The sequence below is a fragment of the Poeciliopsis prolifica genome, unplaced genomic scaffold, assembly GCF_027474105.1.
Source record: "Poeciliopsis prolifica strain line A6 unplaced genomic scaffold, Auburn_PproV2 SCAFFOLD013, whole genome shotgun sequence".
Classification (NCBI taxonomy): Eukaryota; Metazoa; Chordata; class Actinopteri; order Cyprinodontiformes; family Poeciliidae; genus Poeciliopsis; species Poeciliopsis prolifica.
Window position 1 is genome coordinate 11886805 of NW_026562388.1, and position 16257 is coordinate 11903061.

Genomic DNA, 16257 nt, shown 5'->3' on the forward strand with positions numbered 1-16257 from the left:
GTAATTTACGTCTCCAATAAGCGACGTTTCACTTTTGTCCACAGGCAGCGCTAATGCTGCCAAAACACGCATTTGGCTCGCTTCAAGAGTGTTAAAAATAAATGTATTTTATGACTCAACTGATATGCTTTACATGAGGTTTGGAATACGTTTGGAAAGAGGAAAACACTTCCTGAAAGTCATCTGTTTCCAGGTTAGTGGCTCATTGTTGGTTTGTAAATACAATCGACTAGTTTTGCTTATTTTCCGCCTAAGAGCGTTGAAACTTATAGGAAAAAGTTTCCACACATGTAGCCTATGCATAAATACAGAAAAACCCAGCTTCTCTGACCCGAATTTATTCTATTCAGCTGAGAACGCCTATGTGTTGTTGCCATGGCAGCGTACACAGAAATGGCGCTGGACTTTTTTTCAGAGTCCTGTCTGTTGTAATATTTTACACGTTGCCTGTTTATCTTCTTGTTTTGTTAGTCACGTGGCTCCAACGACGACACTTAGACAATTAAACAATTTAGAGCAATCAAACTGAGAAAAAAATGACGTAGAGCACTGCAAACAAACCTATTCGACACAAGGTAGGGCATAATTTAGATTTCAGCTTATTTAGGCCAAACAGTTTAATTTTGGTCCAGTGCACCTTAATTTAATTTTCCAAAATCTTAAGAAAAGAATATGCTCCCCATTTTGATTATTATTCTTTGGATTAGCCAGTGGTTCAAAACATATTTTATTGATTGTTTACTAATTTGAAAAGTGAATTAGGCAGTAGTTGATTGTTTACTTTTTTCCTCTCATGAAGGCAGTTGTATGGTCTTTATTTAGTGTTTTTATCCTTGAGCTGCACACACATTGCTACACTGATACAAAGATTGGTTTGCACCTTCAAGGGCTTGACACATGCCAGCAGGAAGAGGCTGAAGTCAAACTCATAACTCTCTTACTGCAATCACCTACTCTTCTAACCCAGGCATAGACCCCTTACTTATGTATATGTGCACAGATGCTTTATATTGCTGAACAACACGTATCTTTTCTGTCTCATTCACAACGTTTTGGTAGTTTGTGTTAGTCTGCAACACTTAAAATCCCAGCAAAACTCATTGGGGTTTGAATGTGACAGAATGCAAATCACAATGATTCTTTCTTCAACAATTTGGTACTAACAAAATGTGAAGGTTGTCTTGAGTAACGGTTAGATCTGACTCTGAAAGCTATGGGCTAATTATTTCTAACCTTCTGTTCTTTTTTTCAACCCTATTTATTTTTGTTATTTTCTATTTTTTCAGTCAGTAATCCAACTTAACATTTATTTAGGCTTTGTCTCACTATATTTTTCTGTCTGTTTTTATCTGTTTGTTTTTGTGCTATAAAACAGAAAAATAAAAATGTCAGAATGTGACACTTTGCTTGTGGAAAGACTTCGAACAGAGCTGATGCTCAAGGCTGACCTCAAGGCTTTGAGAACGACCCTTCAGCTGCAGCTGCAGGAAACAAAGAGCAGACAGGCAGAAGAGCTTGATAAAAGAATTCATCAGAACACTCTCTTGTCAAAAGACAAAAATCAGAAGTATGATGATGAAAGGTTAGAGCACGTGAAGCACACAGTTGTCTATTTTGTTTTATTAAATAATAATCTATCTCGTTAAAATGTGCTTACTGTTTTTCAGATTTGTAGAAAGGAAAGCCACCCCTGCATCTGCTCTTAAGTCAGACAAAAAGGCTTTTCAGTATCACAAACAAAAACCTAATATGTTTTCTCTATCTCTGGTACCTTCAACAAACTCAAAGCACTGTTCTGTTAGAGCGCAGCATTGTGAAAGGTGTCCTTCATCTAAAACAACACTGCAAAAGAAAGAAGAGGAGGAAGAGGCTGAGTGTAAGAAGAAGTTTGGCGCTCTTCCTGTTCCAGGCAATCTTATTCAGCCCATCTACCAGGAGATGATGGAGGTTAGAGAGAAGGAGAGGAAACAAGGCCATGAGCAGAGAAAGGAGTTCCTGCTCTCCATTCAGAAACCTTTCAGTTTTGAGGAAAGAGAGAAAAACAGAAGAGAGAAGGACACGGCAGTGATAAATCGAGTCTCTGAGGATCCAAAAAACAGTGTTCGTGTTCAGAAAACATTCCACAGAAACATGAAGAGTTCAAGACAGCAGAAAGGTGGGCCTTCATTTTCACTGGGTTCTATTGTTTTCAGGTACATACTGATAATCGCCGGAAGAAATAGTGCAAGTAGCTCATTTGGACCAAATTTTTTAGTGTTTTTATCCTTGACTTTGACTTGTACTTTGTTGCCTTCTAAACTCTAAGAGATTAACAATAAATTCCCTATCAGCAGGCCTGGGTCGGTGACCTGTATCAACATACAGAACGATTTTCAATTGTGTTATTGTTATCCCTCCAAAGGGGAAATTTGTTTTGCAGCCAGATATTTCAAACATACAAAACAACAAAACATACATAGACAATGTTAAAAACAGGCAAAGGATACAAGCACCAATTCATAAATATGTAAAATGAAATTATAACTCACAAATTTAGGGGCCTGATTGCTGCGGGTACAAAGGAGTTCTTCCATCTGTTGCTTTTAATCCTGGGAAGCCTGGACCTTCATCCAGTGGGAAGAAGCTGAAAGTCCAAATCTAAAGGATTGTCTGGACAGTGTAGGATGAGCCTTGCCTTAGGAGCAGTATGACAAATCATGTCATTCAGGAGAGGTTGGGCTATCCCAATTATCTTGTTTGCCACAGTAACGATTTTGTGTAGACAGTTTTTATTTTGGACATTTAAGTTTCCAAAAAGGGACTCAATAAAAGACTTATAAAAAAGGCTTATAATCCTTCTAAAAATATTTAGCGTCCTTAAAAAGTCTGGTCTCTCCTGCCCCTTTTTACAGATTTGAACAGTGCTCATATTAAAGGTCCCAGGAATGGGGGCTAATGTGCTTTACGGAGGACAATGTTCATATCTTTTGCTTTTGTAATGTTCAGTTTTAAATTCATTTAAATGGACCACTAAACAAAGTCATCGACAGCAGGGCTTCTATATTCTGCAACAGAATAACAAATACTGCGTCGTCAGCAAATTTCAGAATATGTCTGTTTTGGTAGGTGCTAATACAGTGTAGAGAACATATAAGAGAAGGGACAAAACACACCCTTCTCCTATTCCCTAGAGACAGAGATATATGACCATTTACTTTGAACTGCTGAGGTCTATGCATACCTCAGCATAATCCATAATCCATCTTGCTAAACCAGGACCAATGTTTAATTGAGTTAAATGTTTATGTTGCAGAATTTAGAGTGTTACTGTATTGAGAGCAGTTGAGAAGTCCTTGAACAAAAGTCTTGCATGAGTCTTTGAATCTTCCAGATGTTTATAGAGTAGATTCAGGAGAATGATGGTGCGTCTCAGGCCTGAAATCAGTCCTGAAATTGGCTTGATTTCGAGAAAATTTAAAATAATAAAATAAAATAAAATCTGGGCCGGGACTTTTATGGGGTTTGCTTTTCCCGAGGAAATTTTTCATATCAGCTGAATCAAATAATATATTGACTGTCTCACTGACAGTTGAAGGCCCAGAAAGGGGAGAGATTGGTTTCTCATATCTCAGATAAAAGTGATCAAGTGCCTCTGCCAAGTTTTTTAGTCAGAACTAAAAGTATTCAGCCTAATTGGACTTTCTCTTTTTCCTTTACAGTGTGCCATAGATTTCATGCCAGTGCATGTAGTTTTATATGTAAATTTTGCTTTCCTTATTTCTGATCCAACTTCTTTCATTATGTTTTCTTTCTCTATTTCTGTACCATTTTGATACATTTTATGTTTCTTTACTAAAAGCTGTTTTACATTGTTAGTAATAGTGACCCATGGCCTACTATTTGCATACAGCTTCACTTTCTTCGTCGAGACCATGGCATTTTAACAAAATACAACATAGTTTGAAATGACATCAGTCCTGACTCCAGAGGCAGCTCACAGCTTCCTCAGTCCAAACCTTGACTGTTTTGGAAAGTCTTTTTCTCTCTCTTCAAGACTGGTCTACATACCAGGACTAAGTGAATAGTATTGTGGTTTGATGCTCCTAATGGTGGTTTTCCATATACTAGATCTAGGATCTTATTTCCTCTTGTTGGGCAAGTGATATATTGCTAAAAAAACATTAAAAGTCTTCTTCCCGTTACAGTGATTAAAGTATGCCATAATAAAGTTTGAGTCATCTGAGGTAAGAGTATAACTTGTTTAGAACTGTGGGTATTACTTCAGCAGGGTTTTTGACATTAACCTTAGGATGATTATACACCACTGTTAAAGGTTGCACCACCTTTGATTTATATACAGATGGACCTCTCCGCCCTGAACTTTTCCCATATTTGTTGCATCTCTGTCTGAATGGACAGGTTCTCCAAAGCCAGTTTTAGCCGGGTCAGAATCAAAATCATCAGCTTTGAGCCAAGTTTCTCTGTAGGTCATAAGACATGCATTTTTGTAATCAGACAAATTCATAACGTTGGCCTGATTGAATATTATCCAGATAGATGGAAGCTGGATGCAATTTAGGCCTCGTTTTTTTAAGACGTATCGTCACACTGATTGGCCTGATTTGTCCTATTTTCCATTGTTTTTGCATTTTGCATTTTTCCATGCATAAAAATTCCATGAAAATGAGGAAGCATAGCTCTGGCCTGTTTAGTTTCACACATAAAATCCCAGGAGTAATAAGTCCGAAAAGAGCCTTGGCATTATGCCAATACCAAACAAGGTAAAGTTGTTTGAGCACAGCGATGAGATGCATCGTGTTCTCGATCAACAAAAAGTACCAATTTAAAACCAGATGATTTTTCCGTCATACCAATCTTGTAGTAAACGTTTCTTTTGATGAGAGGCCAAAAATGCCTGGAGTTACTCAAAATTTTCCATGCTTTTTCAGTCTATATTGAGTCAGCTACATTTGTTGCAGTAAATCCAAAATTTATAGCACAACATTAATAATGAACGTGGTGTATCATTTTATTAACAATAGAAATAGTTATTTCATATCTACTTCTAATAAAATCTATTATATTTTACATTTTATTTTAAAAAATTGCAATCGAGGAGATACCGTGAAACAGGAAAGTTTTAACTGAAGATTATCATAACATAATGCCACCTTCTGGTAATAAGTTTGGTTTGGGATGAAATAAGGTTTCCCTTCTGGGAATCACTTAGTGGTTTCCTGCTGAGATCCCTTTTTAAATGACAAAAAAATGTAACAATTATTCAGTACCTTTTAATTAACATTTGACAAAGACATGCAGGTAATGGGGCTCATATCTCTGCACAGATCAGCAGGACGTTTGCAGAAACGTCCAGACACAAATAGCTTCGAAACAACAGAATCCGGCTCAGGCTGGCTGCCTGAAACTTCGCAGCGCCGATCATACCAGAAAAAAAAAGCTGGGTTTCTTGGATGTGAAGCCGAGCTTCAAGCCGAAAATTCTACCTGAGGTCCCAGATTTTAAAAGTCTGCACAAGGCTTTGCAAAGCGAAGCACTGGAGAAAAAGCAGAGTCAAGATGTGATAAGATGTCAGCCCTTCTTCTTGAGGACATCAGCTCTACCTGCAAGGAAACATAAACCCCCCACAGAAACCTCACAGGTGAACCTTTTTTAAGAAGATGAGAAATTCTGTTAATTGAGACAATTTCATAAACCAGGAATGCTTATTTTATATATATATATATATATATATATATATATATATATATATATATATATATATATATATATATATATATATATATATATATATATATACATATATATATATATAATATAGCTGACTGGATAGCTCAATACATAAGGCATCAGTATATCACCCGAGAGGCAGGGTTCGAATCCAGTCTGGGTCCTTAGGCAAGACCCTTCAAGCTACTGCCTACCTCATACCATGAGAGATACTAAGTTGCATAACATGCCGGCTCAGACGTCGCCCGGCCAAACAAGGTCTGCGTCAGGTGTTGGGGAACCAGAGCACCTTGATGACAAATGGGCTACTGGAACAAGACGGAAATGGGCGAGAGATGAAAATGTGGATCTGTTGGAATGCTACTACTCAAGTAACCCTAGTGAGAGAGGTTTACATGCAAAGACTGGGAAGGAATGGTTACTTCGACATCCCCAGTCAACACTAAGCGCTAAACAACTAGTAGCTCAGTGTTCCAACATCCGCAAACGGCAACTGCTATCACAACTTGAGATTGACGAGATACAACACAAATGCTACGGCAAAAGGAGGAACCCGATGTCAGACTGTGGGGACTTAACTACAAGTCCCCACCCAGTGAGGGGATACACGGCCCCAATGAGCGAAACAGAGCTGAACGAGACAGCTGCTGACCTGAGAGAGAATCATGACCCGAATGACAACCAGGCCTCCCCGGCGCCAATTACAACGGCTGAGTGAAGTACCATCTGAAAGTCTCATTGAGAATGTGAATGCAGCATTGAGAACGATCCCTACCATCACCATAACAGAAACCAATGAGCTGATCTACAACTCAGCATCAGTGATCCTTGAGATACTTGGCTATAAGAGCAACCATGAACCCAATACCCACCATGGAAAAGACGGTTAGAGGCTAAATCAAGGTAACAAGGAGGGAAGTGAGCCAACTGTCAGAGCTCACAAGGGTGCAATGAAAAGACCAGTACCCAGAAAGTACAGGCAGATGCCCATACCTGAAGCACTCGAGACTGCCAAACAGAGGCTCCAAGCCTTGTCCAGCCGCCTAAAGAGATACACAAGGAGAATGAATCCAGAAGGATTAACCGGCTCTTCTCCACTCAACCAGCTAAGGTGTACTCTCAATGGCAGGGTAACAATAACAACAGAGCAGACCCACCAAGGCTGGAGACGGAACAATACTGGAAATGCATATGGGAAAGGGAGGCGTCCCACAACAGCAATGCACAGTGGCTGATCTCTCTACGAGAGGACCACAGCAACCTCCCTGAGCAAGCCCCGGTAACCATCACTGTGACAGATGTCCAAGAAAGAGTCTCAGGTATGAAAAACTGGACAGCACCAGGGCCTGACATGATCCATGCCTACTGGCTAAAGAAACTCACTGCTCTCCATGAGCGAATGGCAGCCCAAATGAACCAGCTGCTACAAAGTGGGACTCACCCTGAATGGTTAACTGAAGGGCGGACAATCCTAATCCAGAAGGATCCATCAAAGGGTCCAGTCCCACCCAACTACCGACCATACCTGCCTCTCCACAACCTGGAAGCTCATGTCAGGCATCATAGCGGCCAAGATAAGCAAAACATGGATAACACATGAGCACGGCACAGAAGGGTATCGGTGTAAATAGAGGAGCCAAACACCAACCTCGTATACCGCACAGTTGCCCGAGACTGCAAAACCCGACACACCAACTGTGCATGGCTTGGATTGATTACAAGAAAGCCTATGACTCAATGCCGCATACTTGGATCATTGAATGCTTAGAGATGTATAACATCAACAGGACTCTGAGAGCCTTCATTGCAAACTCGATGAGGCTGTGGAAAACCACCCTTGAAGCCAACTGCAAACCACTTGCACAAGTGTCCATCAAATGTGGCATTACTAAGGAGATGCTCTGTCCCCGCTACTGTTCTGCATAGGCCTGAACCCCCTCAGCCAAGTTATCAACAAGACTGGCTACGGATACAGACTCAAAAATGGGGCCAATATCAGTCACCTACTCTACATGGATGACATCAAGCTGTACGCCAAGTGTGAGCGAGACATCGACTCACTGATCCACACCACCAGGATCTACAGCACTGACATTGGGATGTCATTCGGACTAGAGAAATGTGGTCGGCTGGTCACAAGAGGGGGAAGGTCATCCACACAGAAGGGGTCTCACTCCCAGAAGGAACAATAGCAGACATAGAGGACAGTTACAGTACCTAGGTATACCACAAGCAAATGGCAACCTCGATGAGGTCACAAGGAAAGGAGCCACAGCTAAATACCTCCAACGAATAAGGCAAGTCCTGAGAAGCCAGCTCAATGGCAAGAACAATCCGTGCGATAAACAGCTATGCCTTGCCAGTAATCAGATACCCTGCTGGAATAATTAGCTGGCCAAAGGAGGAGATAAAAGCCACAGATATTAAGACCAGAAGCTACTAACAATGCATGGAGGGTTCCATCCCAAATCCAGCACCCTGAGACTGTACACGAGCCGCAAGGAAGGAGGCAGAGGACTAGTGAGTGTGAGAACCACTGTCCAGGACGAAACAACTAAGATCCATAAATACATCAGGGACAAAGCCTCAACAGACAATGTGCTCAGTGAATGTCTCAGACAACAGGGAACGGAGGTTGAGGTGCCAGAGATACCATCATGGGAGGACAAACCCCTACATGGGATGTACCACCAGCAAATAACCCAAGTGGCTGATATCAGTAAATCCTACCAATGGCTGGAAAAAGCTGGACTCAAGGACAGCACAGAGGCCCTCATCCTGGCCGCCCAGGAACAGGCCCTAAACACCAGAGCAATAGAGGCCCAGATCTACCACACCAGACAAGACCCAAGGTGTAGGTTGTGCAAGGAGGCCCCTGAGACAGTCCAGCACATCACAGCAGGGTGCAAGATACTGGCAGGGAAAGCGTACATGGAGCGACATAACCAAGTGGCAGGCATAGTGTACAGAAACATCTGTGCAGAATATGGACTGGAAACCCCAAGATCAAAGTGGGAAACACCCCCAAAGGTGGTGGAGAATGCCAGAGCTAAGATCCTGTGGGACTTCCAGATCCAGACAGACAAAATGGTAATGGCGAACCAACCAGACATTGTCGTAGTGGATAAACATCAGAGGAAAGCCGTTGTGGTAGATGTAGCAATACCAAGTGATTGCAACATCAGGAAAAAGGAGCACGAGAAACTAGAGAAATACCAGGGCCTCAGGGAGGAACTGGAGAGGGCCTGGAAGGTGAAGACCACAGTGGTGCCTGTGGTCATCGGGGCCCTCGGGCAGTAACCCCCAAACTGGAGCAGTGGCTACAACAGATCCCAGGAACAACATCAGACATCTCAGTCCAGAAATGTGCAGTCCTTGGCACAGCCAAGATACTGCGCAGGACCCTCAAGCTCCCAGGCCTCTGGTAGAGGACCCGAGCTCAGAGGATAAGAACCACCCGCGGTGGGTGAGAAGGGAATTTTTTTTATATATATATATATATATATTTTTTTTTTTTTTAGAGAAAACTGTTTTATGTGGAGTGAATTATTTAAAAGTATATTTTTAAAATCTGATTACATAGAAATTATAGTGATTCATTTAATCCTTTAAAGTAACTATAGATGATCAATTTCATCTTGTAGGTTTTATGTATAAAAATAACTGGATTAGCAGAGGACTTTTAGACCTTGAGCACACCAGATGGTTTCATGTTATAGTTTTGCACCACTTTTTTTTAAGGCTCTCACACCTTCTCTGCTTGATGGATAGTTTGAAACATATCCACCCACCATGTTATCAAGCCTGAACCATTTTTATTTTCAGTTAGTTTGGAGCTTCTCAGATGTCATGCTTCTGACCTCAGATTTCCTTAACTTTGGGATCATTTAGTCCCTTAAATTCATTATTTAATCTTTGTCATTATTTCTGGAAGCAAATCATTTCAGTTTTGTTCTCCTCCTTTGCCTTTCACTTTTATGTAACAAGAATCTCCCTTATGAATGTGGCACTGTTATTCTCTAACTAAATTAAAAAACATTTTTGTGTTCACTAAATAATGTGTAGTGAGGCTGAGAGTAAGAATATGTCAAGTCTTGGATGTCAAATTTTAACTACTTGACAAGAAATAGGCCAAAATGCACATAGTGATAAAAATCTGCACAAAAAATAATTTCTTTGGAGTAATTGGTATGGTGTGGAGAATGTTTTCATATAGCATCAGTGATTAAACTTTGTGATCACTGAACTTTTTCTGCCGATCAAGCATCTTATTGAATTCACTGAAATTGCAATTAGAGAGTACAGGTAACATACTAAACATTTCAGGAGGTCTAAAAAGATTGTCTGACATTATCTTAAAGTGACGTTATACTTAATGTGGATAATGTTTCGGATTAGTGGAAAAAAGATTCTTGGAAACATCCTTTTAAATTTTGCATATTTCTCATGTACAGTGCTCTAAAAGTGATTAGTTGTTAATAATAACAAACATAAAAAAATAAAAGCAAAAACATAGCGCTGGTTAGATATCTTTTGTTTTCTGAAGCAATTAAAATTTTTAGTTTTAATTTAGTTTCCAGCCAGCTGATCACAGACCCTGTTGTTTCTGATTCTTCTACAGGTTCCTAAAATGAATAATCTCGGTAGGAGTAAGTCACTTGGTGCCCTGGGAAGAGTATCTACAGACACTCTTCCCACATACATCACAGATGCAGTGAGGCAGCGCTGTGTCGCCATCAGGTGAGTTGCATTGCTAAGCAGTTAACTACAAACAGAGTTCTTACACATTTTTAAGTGTCATATTTATCCAAACTTTTTAGAACATTTTGGACATTTGAGTACGAAAATGTATCTTTCAAGTTCTATAATTCCCATCACGTTGTTCATAGTTACAAAACATTTTTCATAAAAAAATCAGAGAAATAACTCATCTTTTACTTTGGAAAGAATGTAACCTTATTTTTTTAAGCTAAATTGAAAATACTGGCACTGAAAATGTGTTATTTTAGAAAATGGAATAAGAGGAGAACTAATAAAATCTGGGCCAGGACTTTTGTTAGGATAACTAAACTATTTATTTAGGATAACTAAGCATGTTTTCATACTAAATGTTACTTATCCTGACCTAGAAATGTTAAAAACCAAATTTTAGACTTTTCCAATCTTTGTCAGACATTTTGTCTCCAAATTAGATCTATAATCTGGGTTGCTCAACACATGAAAAGATCTGAAATCACATCTCGTTATTATTAACTATACAGAAAATCAATGGAAATCAGAGAAAGTAAAAACCAAGAGAGTGCAGAATGGTTAAAAAGATACCAGTTGAGATCCCAAGCTTTGAAGAAGACTGTAGTGCTTCATGCAAAGTTGCTGGATCCCCACAGTAGCCTGAAAGACGTGTGGAATGGAAATGCACAGCGCCATAGGTGAGTTTCACAACTTTCAACTTCTGAATGTCACCTTGCAACAGTTATACATGCGGGTAATTAAAACTAATCTTTTTTTACTTAAAGGGAAGCTGATCTGCAAAGAATGAAAGATTACATGAGAGAATTAAGAGACATGAAGGCCCGAGTTCATGAGAGGCCTTATTTGTTTGAACAGGTGAAACAGGTATGTTACTGATAGCTAACACTTTATTACAAAGTGCAATAATGTGGCTCTTCTCCAATGTAACTTTGAGTGGTTTTGACAGAATAATGCAAAGACCCATGCTGAGCAGACTTTCAGGAGAAAGCTGGAGAAAGCTGGGATAAAAGAGCAGTTTGTTGAAGAAACTGGGGAATCATTCAGATTTGATGATGCTGATACGAGCTCTTAAAAGGAAATTCAAAGCAGGTAAAAGAGTTTTTTTTTTTTACAAACTTTGTTCCTCCACTGTGCAGTACAACTGTATCTGGTAAAAATATGAATAGCACTGCTGCCTGAGAGCCAAGGACTTCCTGTGGTTTGGTTATATTACATTACATAATTTTCTGAGCTCTCCCTGCAGTCGCCAGAGAATAGAAAAAAAAAACCCATCAGAGCCAAGTAAAAGTTCGACGTAATTATAATATAGGCATTTTCTAACCCAAAATATCTGACTTAGGGAGGAAAATGTAGAAGACGGGAAGAAAATTGAAGATGTGGAAGACAAGAGCGTGAAGTCCAAAGGGGAAGAAATGCCATGATCAAAAAGGTTCAGGAAGAGCTGAGTTTTTGTGGTCTCTCCACTAGAAAACAACACTGTTTTTAAAAAATGATTCATGTCACAACGAACACCAAGGTCGTGATTGTTTAGGATGTACACCTATAAATTATGAAAATACAAATCATGCAGACTTTATATTCTCAAAATCTTTAGAACTGAATAAAAATAACATTTTATACATTTGTATTTGTGCATGAGTAATACATGTTGCAAACTTGACTTTTGAATATGTAAAATGTATTGTTTTTGTGGTTCTCTTTAGAGTTTTAGTTTGGTCATTAAACCTAAATTAAATGATTGCGTTTTCACTAATCACCCTATGATGTACATCTAAAAGCTATTTTCATTCACACATCATAAAAACTGAGATGAACTTCACAAAACACATCTCTGGGAGAATTTGCAGCGAATAGATTTATTGGTGACACATCAGGCTGTCAGGATTGGGTAGAAAAAGAGCATCTTCCAAAGGCTCAGGGACAGATTTACTGTCCAGGGTAATTTAGCATCTGGCTGCAAATCGTAAATAGTGCCTGTGGGAGAGTCTCTTCCAAAACTGAACTGCAAGCAAAAACATCTAAAGCCCAATTCAGTACTGATCAAAGCCATCTAACAGCAGCAGTAAGAATTAGCACAAAACCACAGAAGAGCAGACCTATATGTAATCAAAAGCCACCAAATATACCAAAGTGACTCCAATTTGGTTTGAAAATAACACTTAAAATGTAGTCATGTCACAATAAGGATGTACCTAACAGCATCGTGTCCAACCCAGGATATCTGTAAACAGGGCTGGAGCCAAGACCACACCTACAGAGAGCAAGATCAAGACTTAAGTCAAGGCCCAATGGTTAACTTTGTCAATTGGTTTGGCAAAGATAAATGGAAAAATAGTTAATCATGCAACCAAAACTATTTGTGGGTATGAAAATAATAATTGTCATAATATTTAAGTTATGAAATGCTGCTACACTTTGATGCACATTCTCTAAACTGAATAAATCAACTTACATTCCACAATAGCTGGATGAGAAACAAAAGACTCCTGAGATTAATAGGAAATTAACAAATAAGACAACAAAGATTTGTCATATTTGTCATGTCATATTTTTTTATATTATAGTTTGGGGTGAGATGGTTGAAACTTGGTTTGGTGTTCCACCAGGACAACCATAACAAAAATGTACCTGTTGTGGACTGTGCCAATAGAAAGTGTGTTGTCTTCACAACTTGCTTGCTTATATTTGAATCTATGTTTAATTTTGATCCTGAGCTGAGTGTGCAACACATTTTGTTTTTAGCATTATGGTACACAGAAAAACGCACAATGCACATGTGGAACGTAAAGGGCTTCTGGCTTTGAAATGCTTTGTCAAAAAGTTTGAAGCCTTTAATTTAGAGGATGATGGAGATGATGTTACAAGAATAAATATTCACAACAAAACGATCATTTAATTTGTTTTTAAAAAATTGCCAGCCTTTCAAACATGAAATTTGAAAAAGAATTATACTGTGAGACTTTGATTTAATTTGTTTTTTATTGTTTAAGTCCCATAAAAACAACAATTGCTTGAGATTGGCATTTCTTCAATGGATGGTTTAAAGTTCTCAGTTATTTCGAGAGCCACACTGCCAGCTAAATAAACAGTCCTCTCAGTGCTTGTGCCTTCTCAGAGACCAGCGCTGCCGTCTGCTCCAAGCCTACAAATCCACATCAAATACTCTGGTGCCCTGGCCTCTGCTGTACTCTTGTGCTTAGACAGCTGGCTGCCAGGAATCTCAGAGATCATTTTTACTTACAAACCACATGGGATGTCTGGATATGTTTGAAAGCGCAGTCAAAGGGTCGTCGGAGAGATCAGGACAAGCCATAATAGACACTTGCGGGCCTTTAAGATGTTCAGGCTGTAAGATGGTGTTGTATGAACATAGACATGGGTAGAGAATGTCTGTGAAAAACTGCATGTATGTGAATTTCAGGTCACATATCTGCAAAAGGATTAAACATGTTTCACCTATTTCTACATTTTTCATGCAGTACTCATGTTGCTGCACATCAAAAATGTAAAACTGGGTTTGGCTTAATTCTAGCTCTGCAAAAGTAATGGGTTTTATGAACAATTTACCAAGTAAACACCTTTATTCATATTATGCAACACTGATCATTGCTCTCCTTTGAAATATACAGATAAGGGTAAAATAAAGGTGCAAAAATAAAATTGATAACTTATTTTAAGAAGTGTTTTCCTCCCATTTTAGAGCTGTAAACTTTACATTTTTTACATTTAATTATTTTTTTTTTAACCACACACCAATTTTTGTTAGGTTTATCATAAAATCACAATACACACACAATTGAAATTACAAGATCATATTCACACTGCATAAGAAGAAGTATTGTCTGACACTAAGGACAGCTAGGATTACCACATTTATTTCAAATTTGCTAAATAGCAGAATCATTTGTATTACATTTGTCAATATCAGAAGTTTAAAGCATCAATATTATTTTAGACAAGTTTAGGAAAGCCCAGATGGTGATTTTATGTTTTCTTTGCAAGAATTTAGTAGAATAGTTCACCATGCTGAAGTTAAACAAAGGCACATATTTGGATGTACTTTAAAGCAGCATCTCAGACACATGCTTCCTCGTGTGAAATCATGGACATATCAAAATAACTGAGCCACAATAGCCTTCGGTAAAATTTCCAGATGTTTTAATGGGCTACATTCAAATAGCTGCCATTCTATTCAGTAGGGACAGGTTCTGTTTCCCAGATGACCATGTCTTGGTGTGAAATGTGGGTATAAACCCAGAACAAAAGCAAGACTCTCTGAAGCTGGTAGAAGTAGAGTGACATACCACAGCAGGGAAGAAACCATTGCTATACAAGTAGCATTAAAAAAAGTCACATTACTGTGCAAAGGGACACAAACCATAATTTTATGTGATATGTCCTGTGCTCTTATGAGACTGAAACTGAAATGTTCGCCTGCAGTAATCAACACTACATTCGAAGGAATAGGAGGAAAACTAGCAAACTTGAGAACATCGTACCATCTGTTAAAAAGATGTGGCAACATCATTTTGTGAAATTATTGAATAAATATTCTAAGACATTTGGTATGAAGTTAAAGCTCAAGTAAAAATAAGTTACAATGCCTGAGGAACGACAACTGTAATGCTTTTAAATTAACAATCTCAAAACCTTGAGAAGCAAAATTGTGGTCAGAGACGAAAAGATGCGGGTGAGTGAAACAGCCTCATACCTGACTCACTTATACCAACTTTGTCAGGAGAAAAAGGCTAAACCTCCTGCAAACTATGGTGAAAATGTTGAGAAAGGATATACCTTATTCAAACCATTTACCGAAGCAATTCTAGCAAATACTAAGGAACTGTGTGTAAACTTCTGAATTTGAACAAAGTGACAAATATACCGCTCCCTTTCTCTCTCACATAATCGTTTTTATGCAGCCCAAAAATGTTTCCACAGACTGAATATATTGGAAAACTCAGTTTAATTAACTTAAATCCGGCCTGCATTTTCTTTTGCTTTCATTGACAGCTCCATCAAGGTTAAATGATCCACAACACACAAATATGTAGTGATGTTAAATGATCACCGTGTCCCTTCTTTGAAATCTCAAGTATTACATGATGAAGCTTCAAGGGCTCCATCCTGTCAGGTTGTCATGGGAACCCCGCATCCTTCCTCACTCTGCCTTGTGGTCCCTCCGGGGAAAGCTGTGCACCTCCAATTTCTTGCCGCACAGCAAAAAAGAAAAATGAAAAAGCCTCTCTCTCCCCAACCTGTTAGATAATACCTAGGAAGGGATCTGCATCGGTCAAAAGTGCTGGAGTAGAGGGAGGGACATTTATTTGAGCAAACTGCAGCCTTTAAACTTGTGTTTGGAGACTGTAAGAGGAAACAAACACATCTCATTTAGATTAATGAGAGGCTGCACGCGTGGCCACAGAATGTTATGATCACGGCTGTTTGAGGAGTGGTTATGTGTAGTAGATGAAGAATATAATTTCACCAAGGTGGTGCGTTCAGGTCATTTATTATTGTAGCCATTTAAATCCCCACACATTTCATTTTGTGAAAGCACGGGTGGCAAATGTAGGCAGCTGAGGATACATCTCAGAATAGAAGATGAAGGCCTCAAATAGATTTCCCCGTCTATAAACCTGCAATTGTCAAGTTAAAAGAGGCTCACACTGTGTTCTTCTGGTTATTTAGCTTTTCTTCATTTCTTGTTTAATGTATTCTCTTGATTATAATGTAAAAATCCAGTGGGGCAGTTGTTGTGCATATAGGCTCTCTGTGTAC

General features: G+C 39.0%; 1 protein-coding gene across 3 annotated transcripts; it reads left to right on the top strand.

Moving 5' to 3' along the window:
• The first annotated feature begins 27 nt into the window (after nucleotides 1-27).
• fam161b (FAM161 centrosomal protein B) lies at nucleotides 28-12030 on the top strand. 3 transcript variants are annotated; one of them, XM_055038550.1, is made up of 9 exons: nucleotides 28-193; nucleotides 1376-1582; nucleotides 1668-2155; nucleotides 5325-5638; nucleotides 10349-10467; nucleotides 10989-11156; nucleotides 11244-11343; nucleotides 11426-11568; nucleotides 11819-12030. In XM_055038550.1, exons 2-8 carry the CDS (start codon nucleotides 1386-1388, stop codon nucleotides 11549-11551), a joined length of 1512 nt encoding a protein of 503 aa, XP_054894525.1. In that variant the 5' UTR covers nucleotides 28-193; nucleotides 1376-1385; the 3' UTR covers nucleotides 11552-11568; nucleotides 11819-12030. The 3 variants fall into 3 exon arrangements, with proteins under 3 accessions (XP_054894525.1, XP_054894527.1, XP_054894526.1); XM_055038552.1 differs by having other exon boundaries at nucleotides 1376-1567; XM_055038551.1 differs by lacking the exon at nucleotides 28-193 and adding an exon at nucleotides 395-575.
• The last annotated feature ends 4227 nt before the right edge of the window (nucleotides 12031-16257 follow it).

What these genes read in the sequence shown, in the direction of transcription:
- fam161b (XM_055038550.1), top strand. Translation starts at nt 1,386, where the DNA reads ATGTCAGAATGTGACACTTTGCTTGTGGAAAGACTTCGAACAGAGCTG. An exon ending in CCCCCACAGAAACCTCACAG is followed by an intron (nt 5,639 to 10,348) that starts GTGAACCTTTTT and finishes ATTCTTCTACAG; the next exon opens with GTTCCTAAAATGAATAATCT. An exon ending in TGTTTGAACAGGTGAAACAG is followed by an intron (nt 11,344 to 11,425) that starts GTATGTTACTGA and finishes TGGTTTTGACAG; the next exon opens with AATAATGCAAAGACCCATGC.